Source organism: Muscardinus avellanarius (genome assembly GCF_963383645.1).
Source record: "Muscardinus avellanarius genome assembly, chromosome: 1".
NCBI classification, from domain to species: Eukaryota; Metazoa; Chordata; class Mammalia; order Rodentia; family Gliridae; genus Muscardinus; species Muscardinus avellanarius.
The window spans coordinates 173,618,672-173,633,283 of NC_137786.1; the positions used below are offsets into that span (position 1 = coordinate 173,618,672).

A 14,612-nucleotide genomic window follows, 5' to 3' on the forward strand; every position below is an offset into this window, starting at 1 on the left:
TATTTGTTTGTTTTTTTTTTTGCTATTCTAGGGATTCAACCTAGGGGCATTTACTGCCAAGCTACACCATCAGCCTTATTTTTCATTCATTATTTTGAAACAGGGTCTCACTAAACTGCAGAGGGCCTAAAAGTTGAGGCTGGCTTTGAACCTGTGCAATCCTCCTGTCTCAGCCTCCCAAGCGCAGGGATACAAGCGTGCACCACCAAGCTCAGCAAAATTCCAATTTAAAACATACTAATGTAGCTGGGCGTGGTGGCGCTCACTTGTAATCCCAGCATTCAGGATGCTGGGACAGGAGGATCACTGTTCATGGACAGCCTCAGCTACTACTTTTTTTTTTTTTTTTTTTTTGGTGGTACTGGGGATGGAACCCAGAGGCTTTCTGCCTCCGGGCTATACTCCCAGACCTATTTTTTATATTTTTTTAATTTGGAAACAGGGTCTCACTAAGTTAGTTGCTGAGAGCCCCACTAAGTAGCTGAGGCTGGCTTCAAATCTGTGCGATCCTCCTGTCTCAGCCTCCCAAGCACGGAGATTACAACCACCATGTCCGGCTTTCAGCTACTACCTAATAAGGTCCTTTGCAACTCAGTGAAACCCTGTTTCAAAATAAGAGTAAAAAATAGGCCTGGGGGTGTAGCTTGGAGGTAGAATGCTCCTGGGATCCATCCCCAGTACCACCCACAAAAAAAAAAAAAAAAAACATACTAATGTAAACCGGATGTGGTGAGTATTCTATCTGTAGATAATGAGAATGATACGGTCCATTATGATATAGTCTTCTTTTACCTGAAAATGTAGAACAAAATTCGGTGTTTTAACTCTGCTACCATTTTCCATGTTCCTGATATAATTATTTGCCTACATCCTTATTTATTTATTTATTTATTTATTTATTTATTTTTGTGGTACTGGGGATGGAAACCAGGGGCATTCTATCTCTGAGCTACAACCCTAGTCCTAGTTTTTATTCTTTACTTTGAAACAGGGTCTCACTGAGTTGCAAAGGGCCTAAGTAGCTGAGGCTGTCCTCGAACAGCGATCCTCTTGATGCTGGTGCGCCACCATGCCCGGCTTGCCCACATACTTCTTATTCTAACTTCGGGCACAGATTGTCCTTTTTTTGTGTGTGTGGTTTGAGTTATATCTTGCTTTAAATTATTTCTACGAAGTAGGTGCTTGTAAGTTTAAAATGTACTCTGAAAATTCTGGCTCAAAGTAATAAGTTATAGTGTAACCATAGCTGAATCTAGTCTAAATTATAGGATCACTCTTCTTTGGTAACAATGAGTTATTATTATTTTCTTTGTATGTGTATGTATGTATGTAGTACTGGGAATTAAACCCTGGGGTTTTCTATCTCTGTGTTAGACCCCCAACCTTTTTTTTTTCTTTTCGTGCTGGAGATTGAATTCAGGAGTATTCTACTTCTGAATATATCTCTAGCTGTATTTTTTTTTTAATTTGGAAACAGGGTCTTGCTAAATTGCTGAGGCTATCCTCGAAACTACAATCCTCCCATCTATCAGGATTACAGTTGTGCACCACCTTGCCTGGCAACTGCCAGCCATTTGTATTTCAAAACAGGGCCTACTTCACTAATTTACCATGTGCTAGCCTCCTGTCTCAGCCTCAAGTCTGGGATTACAGGCTACCCTCCCTCCCTCATCCAGCTAACAAGGAATATATGCATTTGGTGGAACTGGGGATGGAACCCTTCTACCTCCAGGCTACACTCCCAGACCTATTTTATATTTTATTTGGAAACAGGGTCTCAAGTCAGCAAGGCTGGCTTCGAACCTGTGCGATCCTCCTGTCTCCGCCTCCCAAGCGCAGGGATTACAAGCGTGCGCCACCACGCCCGGCAAGGAATATTTTTAAGTACTTACAACGTGCTAAGGCTCTCTGCTAACCACTTTACTGTGAGTTAGCTAATAAACACCTACAATGTGGGTACTATTATCACCCCACTTTACAGAAGTTCATTCGAAGAAACGAAGAATGTCATAAAGGAGTCCTAGTAGGACTTGGGTGTGGCGGAATCTGAAGTTCGGTTGCTAGCCATATGCATATTGTTTTCTAAGTTTCACGTTCTATTTTACTTGGGCGGTCTTTTTTCTCTCGGACTCTGTGAGAGAATGTCCACTGCTACCCACCCCCCACAGAGTGGTACTCTATCTTCTAACAAACTTGTCGCTGTTCCACCTCCTATCAGGTTCACCCTGGTAGTGGAATCCTAGCCACTCTCGGCCCTGGTCCTCAGGGCCTCTTTCCAGACCTTGGTCTTCAGCCCGATAAACTCAGCAGAGTCCGGTGCCCTCGCACCCGGGTTCGCTCCCCAGCAGAGCTTGGGACCTTCAGACTCTCATCGCCCAGAGGGTGCCAGGTCCTCTCTCTGGAGATCCTCTCGGGGCCCTGTCTCCCGGGAGAGCCCTTCAGACTCTGCTTTTCAGTAAAGCAGAAGCCAGCAGCTCAGCGAGACTTTCAGCAACCTAGAGAGATCCTGTTTCAAAAACAAACATTAAAAAAAAAAAAACCTGCCTGAGTTCAATCTCCAGTACCAAAAGAAAAAGAAAGAAAGAAAAAAAAAAGCTGAGATATTTTGTACCCGGGTAGAGAGCCGCACTCCTCAGCACTTTCAGAGATTTCTTAGAATGGTCCAAACCCCAACCCACGATTAGGGGCACCTCTCTACCTTTCCTCTCCCCACCACGTCCCACAGTCCCGCTGCCCCATCCCCGTTCTCCTTTTACTCCTCTACGTCTCCCTCTACCTCTCGGCCGGCTCAGTTCCTGGATTCCGCCCCAACTCACGCCAGGCTCCTCCGCGTCGCGCTCCCCGGGGCTCTACCTCCGGGCGCCGAGCTCCGCCGCGCTCCGAGGGCGCCTTCGCACTGCCCGGCTGCGGAGCGGCCCGAGCGCGCGCGGCCCCGGCCCCGCCCCCTCGCGCGGATTGGCCGGCTCCCCGAGGAGCCCCGCCTCTCGCGCTTCAGCCCGCCTCCCCGACCCGCTTCCCTTGTTTTCATTCCCCCTGTCACACGAGGCAGCAGCAAACCCGACGTGGGAGGGGAGCGCGGAGGGAGGGAGCGCGGCGGAAAGAGGGCGGAAAGTGAAAGGCTGCGAGCGCCTCTCTGCCCCGCGTCGGCCGGGGCTCTCGACTGCTCCGGGCCGCCGCTGTATTGTGGGATCGCGGCGCCCGCCCCGAGACGCTCGGATCCGCCGGGGAGCCCACTCGAGAGCGCCTCCTGCCGTCCGCAGGGCCGCCCTGCCATTCCTCGGAACCCCGGCTCCCCCGCCCCCCCATCGCCGCCTCCTCCATCCTCCAGTTCAAAATGGCGACGGCGGCGGCGGCGGCGGCGGCGGCGGCGGCGATGGCTCCTCCGGGCTGCCCGGGTTCGTGCCCCAACTTCGCCGTAGTCTGCTCCTTCCTGGAGCGCTACGGGCCGCTGCTGGACCTGCCGGAGCTGCCGTTCCCCGAGCTGGAGCGGGTGCTGCAGGCGCCGCCGCCGGACGTCGGCGCCGGGGAAGGTGAGCGAGGGGCCCGAACGCCCGGCGGGAAGCGGCCGGGGCGCGCTCCTCCGCTCCGCTCCCCACGGACCTCGGGGCGCGGCGCCCCGGCGCAGCTCCGGGCCGGGCTTCTGCGCGGAGCCCCGGGTCCGGGCGGCGGGGAGGCGGGGCGGAGGCCTCCGGGGCCGCTCGCCCGGCGGGGAGCGGAGGTGGGGGCGTCGCGGGCTGCGCGGGGCTGCGGCGGGGAGGGTCATTGTGCTCGTCCGCGCCCGGGGGCAGCGCCCCGGACCCCCACCCGTGCTCCCTCTAGGTGGCGGGGGAAGGGGAGCGCAGGTTCCGGCCAGCTTTGCGCTTTTCTCCTCCTCCCCTCCTCCCACCATCTCGGGGGAGGCTGGGCCCATCTTTGGGGGCGCCCCCTTGTCTCCCCTCCACCTGAGTTGGCGGGGGCCGGTGGACACTCGACTCACCCTCCCTCTGATGGGAACTCCCCAGAGAGAGTCTGCTCATCCCTCTTCCCTTCCCCTCAAGGGTTGGTTTAACCCCCAAAACTCCTTCCTCCGAGTAGGGAGGTCTGCTCCTCCTGCAGTGGGAGGGGGATCTCCATTCTCACGTAGGGAGGTTATGGTCGGTTCGGCTTCTCCACTTTGGAGAGGAGAGGGTTAATCTCTCCTCCTCCATAGTTTTCCTCCTTCCTCTCCCCACCTCCCCCCAAATAATAGAAAAGCATCTCCCCACTTTTCCAGTCCCTTCCCCCTTCATCTCGGCAGCCGGGCTTAAGGGAAGAAGTCGCCCTCCCATTTGCAGGGTGGGGTGGAGTGGTTAGTCTGTAGGCTGGAGGAGGGGCTGTGACGGCGGGGGAAACAGTTGAAGAAGGTGCTTGTTGCTCATGTTTCTCTCTGTGGTGCCGCTGGTCTATTATTGGTGTTCGCAAGTGGTGCTCCTTCCACATAAGGCCACCGCGCGGGTGCAGGGCGCATGCTCTGCTCGGCCCCATTGAAACTTCCTGCTGCTGGTTCTTTTGCTGGAGCATCTCAGCGCTGTGCCGGCTGCCTCCAGTCCTCACCCTGAGCGCCAGCACGCATCCATCCCCATTTATTCCCGATCCATGCGTCTCCTTTTCTGGCACATTTCTTCGCTCAGGGAAGGCTTATTTGTTGTAGCCCGTGCTTTGCCTTTATCTGGGTATAGCCCTTGGCTGGAGAAGAAACGTTTTCCAAATAATTTTTTAAAATTGGTCTGTATTAAGATGACCAGAGTGAACTGGGTATTGTATGAGACCGCTGTTTGCAAGAAAGCAGAGTTGCTTTTCTATTCTCCATGGAAATGAAGAAATTTCTTGTTAACCTAATGTATTTACATTGCTAGGAAGGGCTTAAGTAGGAAGTTCTTAAATATTACCTGTAGAGAATATGTATGATGTTCTGGCCACCAAAGACACACAATACAACAGTCTCTCTCTCTCTCTCTCTCTCTCTCTCTCTCTCTCTCTCTCTCCTCTCTCTCTCTCTCTCTCTCTCTCTCTCTCCATATATATATATATATATATATATATATATATATTAGCACAGCTGTTAAGCTCTGGCTTACAAAAGGCTAATTTTAAAAAATAGCATAAAACAGTGATTAATTACCTTGTATAAACATTTCTGCAGATTTTTAAAAAAATTAAACTTCTAGTAGTTGAGCATGGTGGCACATGTCTGTAGTCCCAGTACTTGGGAGGCTGAGATAGGAGGATTGTGGGTTGAGGACACTGTTAGCTATTTATTATCAAGACCTTCGGCAATTTGGCAAGATCCAGTTTCAGAATAAAAATAAAAAGGGTGTGGGGGTGTAGCTTGGACGTAGAACGCCTTTGGGTTCGACCCCCAGTACCAGGAAAAAAAATTAAACTTCAAGCTAGTAATGTCATTATCAATTCTCTTTACATTCTTTTAAAGGAAATAGACATTCTGAAGGAGAATGCTTTAGTAGGTTGTTTTTAGGATACCCTGATAAATAATAGTAATGTATCAGTTAGAGAAAAATGTGGAAATTTGGTGATAGAATTGCTGGTAAATTGTTTTTGAAATTTACTCTTACCAAATTAAGAGGCAGGCATGGAGCCAGGCACACGCTTGTGATCCCAGTACTTGGCAGATTGAGACAGGAGTATCACAGGTTCGCAGCCAGCCTCAGCTACTTATTGAGGCCCTCTGTAATTTAATGAGTCCCTATTTCAAAATAAAGAATTTAAAGCCGGGCGTGGTGGCACACACTTGTAATCCCTGTGCTTGGGAGGCTGAGACAGGAGGATTTGCACAGGTTGGAAGCCAGCCTCAGCTACTTAGTGAGGCTCTCAGCAACTTAGTGAGACCCTGTTTCCAAGTAAAATATAAAATAGGTCTGGGAGTATAGCCCGGAGGTAGAGCCTCTGGGTTCCACCCCCAGTACCACAAAAAATGAAACAACAACAACAAAAACACACAAAATAATTAAAAATAGAGCTGGGGGTGTAGCTCAGAGGTAGGATGCCCTTGGATTCAATCTGCAGTACCACCAAAAATTAATTAATTAATTAATTAAATAAACAAATAAATAAGAGGCATGCATGGGCTTTCTGATATGGCATTGTATTTTGGGTGGTATAAAAGATTGCTTTTTCTCCAACCCCCCCCCCCCACCGGGCTGGTGATTTAATTTGTGCTAAGTTGCTGGGGTTGTCTTTGAACCTGTGATCCTGCTATGTCAGCTTCCCAAGTACTGGGATTACAGGTGCACACCACCATGCCTGCTAGTTTGTTAGTTTCAAAGGAATATATATTAGTTTGATACTTATAATTTTGAGCATTGGGCCACCAGCTAAGTAAAATAGATCTAGACTAAGAGGAATTATTTAGTTCAACCACTGCATTGTGTGTGTGTATGTGTGTGTTTGTTGTACTGGGGATTGAACTCGGGGGCATTCTACCTCTGAGCTCCATCCACCCCTAAGCCCTATTTTATTTTTTATTTTATTTTATTATTATTATTATTTTTTATTAGTGGTACTGGGGTTCCTGGAAGCTCTTCTTTCTCTGAGATACACTCCCAGACCTATTTTTTAATATTTTTATTTGGAAACAGGGTCTCTTAAGCCAGTGTGGCTGGCTTCGAACCTGTGTGATCCTCCTGTCTCCGCCTCCCAAGCGCGGGGATTACAAGCATGCGCCACCACGCCCCGCTATTTTTATTTTGAAGCAGAGTTTCACTAAGTTGCTGAGGCTGGTCTTGAACCTGTGATCCTCCTATTTTAGCCTCCTTTATACTGGGATTGCAGGTGAGTACCACCATGCCCAGCTATTGCATTGCAATTGGTATATTACAAAGAGTACTGATAATAATAGATTCTGTCATAAAGTAATATAAGAGGCATGTTTGTGGGAGTGCTGGGGATGGAGCTCAGAGGCATTCTGCCTTTGAGCTAAGCTTCTAGCTGTATTTTATTATTGTATTTGGAAACAAAGTCTCACTAAGTTGCTGAGGGCCTCACTAAATTACTGAGGCTGGTTGTGAACCTAAGTACTAAGATTCCAAGTGTGTGCCACCATGCCTGGTGTGTGTGTGTGTGTGTGTGTGTGTGTGTGTGTGTGTGTGTGTGTGTGTATGTGTATGTGTGTTACTCAGGATGGAACTCTAGAAGTCTGCCTCTGAGCTGTACCCCCAGCCTTATTTACTATTTTTTTTATTTTCTTGTGGTACTGGGTATTGAACCCAGGGGCATTCTACTTCTGAGTTACACCCCAGCCCTATTTTATTTTTATTCTGAAAACAGGGTCTTGCTAGATAAGAGTCTTCTTACTTACTGAGGTTGTTCTTGAACCTATAATCCTTCTGTCTCAGCCTCTGAATATTGGGAATAATTATAAGCATGTGCCACCACACTTGACTCCAATTTTTCTTTTTTTATTTTGAAAGAGGTGTCAAGTTGTGGAGGGCCTCTCTAAGCTGCTGAGGCCGATCTTGAACCTATGATCCTCCTGTCTCAGCCTCCCAAGTATTGGGATTGCAGATGTGTGCACCTGGCTTAAGAGTAATTATAAATTAATGTTACACAGTTCATGACACTTGGCAAATGAAAAGTCTTTACAGGAGAAATGCCAACACTGAGTAGGGAAAAGATTTTCAAAACTTTTTTTTTTGTATGTGTATGTGTGGTGCTGGGGATGGAACTCAGGGGCCTCCTACCTCCGGGTTACACTCCCAGACCTATTTTTTATATATTTTCTTTATTTGGAAACAGGATCTCTTAAGCCAGCAGAGGCTGGCTTCGAACCTGCACGATCCTCCTGTCTCAGCCTCCCAAGCGCGGGGATTACAAGTGTGTGCCACCACACCCAGCTAGATTTTCAAAACTTTGATGGTGGTTTGCCTCTTTGTTATATTAAAACTGGTTTGACTAACACAATTTATTTATTTATTTATTTATTTATTGGTGGCACTGGGGGTGGAACCCAGAGGCTTTCTAACTCTGGGCTATACACCCAGACCTATTTTATATTTTATTAGAAACAGGGTCTCACTACGTTGCTGAGAGCCTCACTAAGTAGCTGAGGCTGGCTTCGAACCTGTGCGATCCTCCTGTCTCAGCCTCCCAAGCGCGGGGATTACAAGCGTGCGTCACCACGCCCGACTTGACTAACACAATTTAAGCTGAATCTTTTTGGGAAAGGGCTTTGGTGTACTAGAAAGAGTTAAAAGGCGTAAATTTTAGTGTTGAACATTGCATTATATAGGTCAAAGAGCAAAATATGTGGACCTCAGTTTCTTCAATAAATAGAATAACTGAGAATCAAATGAAATAATGTTTTAAGATTCTGTCATACAGGAGGAGTGCAGGTTCAGGGCCAGCCTCAGCCTCTGCAATGTAGGGAGGCCCTCTCCAACTTGGTGAGGCCTTCTTTAAAAATAAAAGCACACTTGTAATCCCAGCATTTTGGAGGCTGAGATAGGAGGATTGCGGTTTGAGGACAGCCTCAGCTACTTAGTGACACCCTTTGTAACTCAGTGAGACCCTGTTTCAAAATAAAGAACAGAAAATAGGGCTGGGGAGCCGGGCGTGATGGCGCACACTTATAATCCCAGTATTCGGGAGGCTGAGATTGGAGGATTGCAGTTTGCAGACAGCCTCAGTTACTTAGTGAGGCCCTCTGCAACCTAGGAAGACCCTGTTTCAAAATAAAGAATAAAAAATAGAGCAGGGGGTGTAGCTCGGAGGTCGAATGCCCCTGGGTTCCATCCCCAGACCCGCAAAAAAAATAAAAATAGGGTTGTGTTGTAGCTGGGAAGTAGAATGCTCCTGGGTTCCATCTCCAGTACTCTCCCCACAAAGAAACACATACCTACACATATCCTGTCATAAACCAAACACTTTAGAAATATTCTTGTATTAGAAATTTTACTAAAGATGTTTTTCACAGCTGGCTACAGTGGCACATTGTAATCTCTTTGCCCCTGGAGGCAGGAGGCTTAAAAGTTTGAAGCCAGCATTACAATCTAGTGAGACCCTGTCTCAATAATATAAGATTAAAAAAAAAAAAAAGCTGAGCATGGTGGTACACACAGGTAAATTCCTGTTTTTGGAAGGCTGAGACAGGAAGATTTCATGTTCAAAACCAGTCTTAACATTTTGGCAAGATTCTCAGCAACCTAGTGAGACCCTGTTTCAAAGGCCTGGGGAAGTGTGTGTAACTCAGGTAGAATGCCCCTGGGTTCAGTCCCCAAATCCCATCATTCACATGCACACACACACAAAAGTTTAAAAAAAAGGGAGGGGCTGGGGATAGAGCTCAGAGGCAGAACGCTCCTGGGGTTCAGTCCTCGAAACCAGAACCCCCCTGAAAAAAGGATGTTGTTCAAATAAAAAATATAGGAGTGCATTTGAAGTTAAAATGTTAAATTTTATCATGTGGTGAGTGTAAGTATAATATTGAGTTATGCTTGTGACGAAAAGTCTTTGTTACACTGGATGTGACAGCGCATGCCTGTAATTCCAGTACTTGTGTACTGAGAAGCGGTCTACAGGTTTGAGGCCAGCCTCAGCAATTTAGTGAGACTTGGCAACCTAGCGAGACCCTGTTTCAAAACAAAAAATTGTTCAAGTTCAATATCTTATGTAAAAAAAAAAGTCTGCTATTATCATCAAATGAGTTGTAGTCTATATAAATTTGCTTCGGTTTTATTTTTTTTATTTTTATTTTGCAGTACTAGAGATGGAACCCAGGGGCATTCTACCTCCGAGCTATATACCCCCAGCTCTATTTTTTTATTCTTAATTTTGAAACAAGGTCTCCCTGTGTTGCAGAGGGTCTCACTAAGTTGCTGAGGCAGTCCTTGAACCTCGATCCTTCTGTCTCAGCCTCCCAAATGCTAGTGCGCCACCAGTCCCGGCTGTGCTTCGAAGTTTTAATTTGACTTTGTGGCTTCAGTTTAGAATACCCCATCCTCTAAACATGAAAATCAGCATGGAAGAGAAAGCAAGTCAGCAGTGTCCACTTTAATAATAAGGTTTGAGAAAATTTGCAGTATACAATAGTAATAAGTGTTCCATGAGTGATACTATTATTTAAAAAGGAAGTAAAGTCATAAGTTTTTAAAATTTAAATAGATTATGTTTCAAATGGCTAACTATCTGCCTAATGAGTGCAACTGTTATTTCTTGGCCTGGGGTTCCTGTGAAAAAGGTGAAACACCGAGGGTGCCTGAACCTAAAGAGTTTGGGGAGCTGGCTTTGGAGGTGTGTACCTGTAATACCAGTACTTGGGAGGCTGAGACAGGAGGATTGCTGGTTCAAAACCACCTTCAGCAACCTAGTGAGGTCCTGTATCCAAATTTAAAAAATACATTTACACACACACACACACACACAAACACACACACACACGAGTTTGGGAATCTGTTCTACCATTGAGATTGTCCCTGAGTTTTGGAACAAGGAAGAAAGGACTGTTGTGTCATTTTTATTGCTTTATTTTGCAGGGAAGAAAAGTATGACGCAGAGATAATTTCAAATGTGTACAGTTAAATGTTGGTATTATTCAAACTTCCTTGAAAACTCAACTCATATGCTAAATTATCAGCAAAAAGTTCAGAGTTAGTGGGGTGTGGTATCCGGCACATGTAATCCCAGTATTTGTGAGGCTGAGACAGGAAGATTGCAGATTATAAGTTGCTGAGGGAGCTGGCTGTGGTGGCCCACTTTGGGGGGCTGAGACAAGAGTATGACGGGTTTGTGGCCAGACTCAGCTAGGCCCTCTGCAAGATAGTGAGACCCTGTTTCAAAATAAAGAATAAAACATAGGACTGGAGGTATAGCTCAGAGGTAGAATGCCCCTGGCTTCAATCCCCAGTACTGGGGGGAAAAAAATTGCTGAGGGCCTCACCAAATTGTTGAGGCTATCCACGAACTGACAGTCCCTGTCTCAGCCTCTCAAGTATTGGTACTATAGGCATGCATCACCATGCCTGTATAAACGTATACTTTTTATTCTTTTTTTTTTTTTTTCCCAGTATTGGGGATGGAACCCAGGGGCATTCTACCTCTGAGTGACACCTCCAGCCTTATTTTTTTATTCTTTATTTTTGAAACGGGGTCTCACTGAGTTGCAAGGGGCATCACTAAATAGCTGAGGCTGTCTGCGAACCACAGTCCTCGGGTCTCTGCTTCCGGGATGCTGGTATTACAAGCATGCGCCACCACGCCCAGCTTACTTTTTATTCTTTTTTTTTTTTTTTTTTTTTTTTGGTGGTACTGGATTTCCTGGAAGCCCTTCTACCTCCGGGCTACGCTCCCAGACCTATTTTATATTATTGAAACAGGGTCTCTTACGCCAGCCAGCGCGACTGGCTTCGAACCTGCGCGATCCTCCTGTCTCCGCCTCCCAAGCGCAGGGATTACAAGCGTGCGCCACCACGCCCGGCACTTTTTATTCTTTAAAAATAGTCATGTGTGCCGGGCGTGGTGGCGCAGTTTATAATCCCTGAGCTTGGGAGGCGGAGACAGGAGGATCGCGCAGCCAGCCACGCTGGCTTAAGAGACCCTGTTTCCAAATAAAAAAGTATGAAAATAGGTCTGAGAGTGTAGCCCAGAGGTAGAAGGGCTTCCAGGAACCCCAATACCACCCAAAAAAAAAAAATAGTCATTTGTGCCGGGCATGGTGGCTCAGGCTTGTAATCCCCGCATTTGGGAGGCGGAGACAGGGGGATCGCGCTGGCTTAAGAGACCCTGTCTCCAAATAAAAAAAGTATAAAATAGGTCTGGGAGTGTAGCCTGGAGGTAGAAGGGTTTCTAGCAGGAACCACAGTACTACCCAAAACAAAAAAAGATAGTCATGTGGATATTAACCTAGAAGTAACATATATGTAATAGGAAGTTATCAATAGATCAATAGCTGGGTATGGTGGTGCATGCCTATAACCCCAGTACTTCGAGGGCTTATACAGGAGGATTGCAAGTTCAAGGCCAGCCTCAGCAACTTAGTAAGACTTTGCACAACTTAGTTAAGACTTTTTTTTTAATTAAATAGACATACATGCATACACACACACACACACACACACACACACACACATACATGTGCATGTATTTATATATGACTGTGGGTGTAGCTCAGAGGAAGAATGCCCCAGGTCCTCAAACCACCAACAAAAAAAGTCTGTCAAGTGTATATAGATAACAAATGGTTATTGATGACTTGCTATGTCCCAGGTATACTCGTGATAAATTAATAAGCAAAATAGATAAGATCTTGTCTTATTGGAGCTGATAGCCTAGCAGTGAAGATAGATACTGAAACAATAAGATTTAAAAAAGAATTTATTGAATGGGCAAACAATGTGCTTTTTTTTTTTTTGCGGTACTAGAGAGGAATGCAGGGGCATTCTACCTCCGAGCTACATCCCCAGGCCTATTTTTTATTCTTTATTTTTAAACAAGGTCTCACTGACTTGAAAAGGGCCTCACTAAGTAGCAGAGGCTGGCCTCAAACTGCTGTCCTTCTGTCTCAGCCTCCCAAATGCTAGGATTACAAAGCGTGCACCACCAGGCCTGGCTCAGAATGTGCATTTTATAATATATACCTTAGTAGGCTTTAATTAGCTAATTCTTTTTTTTTTTTTTTTTTGGTACTGGGGATTGAACCCCAGGCGCATCCTACCTCTAAGTTACACTCCCAGCCCTATTTTTAACTCTTTATTTTTTATTTATTTATTTTTTTGGTGGTACTGGGATTCCTGGAAGCCCTTCTACCTCTGGGCTACACTCCCAGACCTATTTTTATATTTTTTATTTAGAAACAGGGTCTCCTAAGCCAGCACGCACGGCTGGCTTCGAACCTGCGCGATCCTCCTGTCTCCGCCTCCCAAGCGCGGGGATTACAAGCGTGCGCCACCACGCCTGGCTTTAACTCTTTATTTTGAAACAGGGTCTAAGTTGCAGAGGGCCTCACTAAGCTGAGGCTGGCCGTGAACATGTGATCCTTCTGTCTCAGCCTACCAAGTACTGGATTACAAGCATGCGCTACCATGCCCTACAACAGACTTTAATTTATAATTTCTTTGGCTTTATATTTATCATACCTGTAAATTAGATTTATATGAGTTAAGTTTTAAACATTTTTGCTCATTTCTGTAAAATCAAGAACAGCGCTTCACATAAATTGACACTTAAATGAGAACCACCACCAGCAGGCGCTCTCTCCTTCCTCTTCTTTATTCCCTCCACTTCCATTCTCTTGATTCTCAAGTCCAAAGTTGCTCCACTATTAGCCATTTGAAAGGGTGACTTATTCTATTTTAAGCTCCTTCACCTGCTGTATGCCACAACGGGAGTGCCTGCTAGCTCTAGGGTGTTCTGTATAAAGCCTGGACCACTATATGAGGGAGGTGGGGGGGCGCTGAAATTCAATTACATATTTTTCCAGTTATTTCCAGCAGACAGACCAGGTTTTACTTTGTGTATGTGCACAAAATTTGTGAATAGCAAAATTAAGTATGTAATGTAGTGTATGTATGGCCATATAAGTAAAATTCAACTCAGGGAAAAGTGAATCTATATTTGTTATAGGTTCCAGACCTTTTTTGTGTATTTATTATTTTATCAAAAGTATGATTATAGGTTTTTCTTCCTTTGATTTTTCTTATATTTTTTTACATTTTTCCCCCCCCTGTGGCACTTGGGATTGAACCCAGGGGCATTATACCTCCAAACTACACACCAGCTCTATTTTATTTTTATTTTGAAACTTGCTAAGTTAATGAGACTCTCACTATTTGCTGAGGCTGTCATCTAACCTGTGATCCTCCTGTCTTGGCCTCCCATGTACTGGGCTTATAAGTGTGTACCACCATGCCTGCCTTATGTTTCATTTTCTATGTTAATTATGTATTTCTTTCATAATTACCAAACCATCATATATGGAGATGTGTGTGTAGCTTGGAGGTGACACATATGTTCTGGGAATTTGAACCCAGGGGCATTCTATCTCTGAGCTATACCACTAGTCCTGTTTTATTTTTCATTTTGAAACAGGGTGTTACTAAATTGTTGAGGACCTCGCCAAATTGCTGAGTCTGCCTGCAAATGTGTGATTCTCCTGTATACTAGGATTACAGGGATGCACCCACATATCTGGTCTATTATTATTATTGTTTTTTGTGTACTAGGAATGGAACCCAGAGCCTTAAAACTTTGAGCTATACCCCTAATCCTAATCAATCAATTTATTTATTTATTTTGGTGGAACTGGAGAAGGAACCCAGGGACACTTTACCTCTGGGCTATACCTGCAGCCTTATTTTTTATTTTTTAACTTTTAAACAGGGTCTCACTAAGGTGCAGAGGTCCTCTCTGAGTTGCCGAGGCTGACTGTGAACTGGGAATCTTTCTGTATTAGTCTCCTAAATACTGGGCTTACAGATGCGGGCCACCAAGCCTAGCTTTATTTTTATTCTCTTTGTTTCTTTGTGGTACTGGGCATTTTACCTCCGAGCTACACCCCAGCCCTATTTTTTATTCTTTATTTTGAATAAGGGTCTCACTGAGTTGCAAAGGGCCTAAGTAGCTGAGGTTGTCAGCAAACCATTATC

General features: G+C 45.7%; 1 protein-coding gene across 1 annotated transcript in view; it reads left to right on the top strand.

The window, feature by feature from the left end:
* Positions 1-3,334: 3,334 nt before the first annotated feature.
* RSF1 (remodeling and spacing factor 1) overlaps positions 3,335-14,612 on the top strand; it is a gene marked incomplete at both ends in the record, with an annotated part of 138,027 nt that continues 126,749 nt past the window's right edge. Inside the window, one exon of the mRNA XM_080707422.1 lies at positions 3,335-3,530. Within this exon, the coding sequence (XP_080563548.1) occupies positions 3,335-3,530 (196 nt within the window). The remainder of the gene's footprint in view (positions 3,531-14,612) is intronic.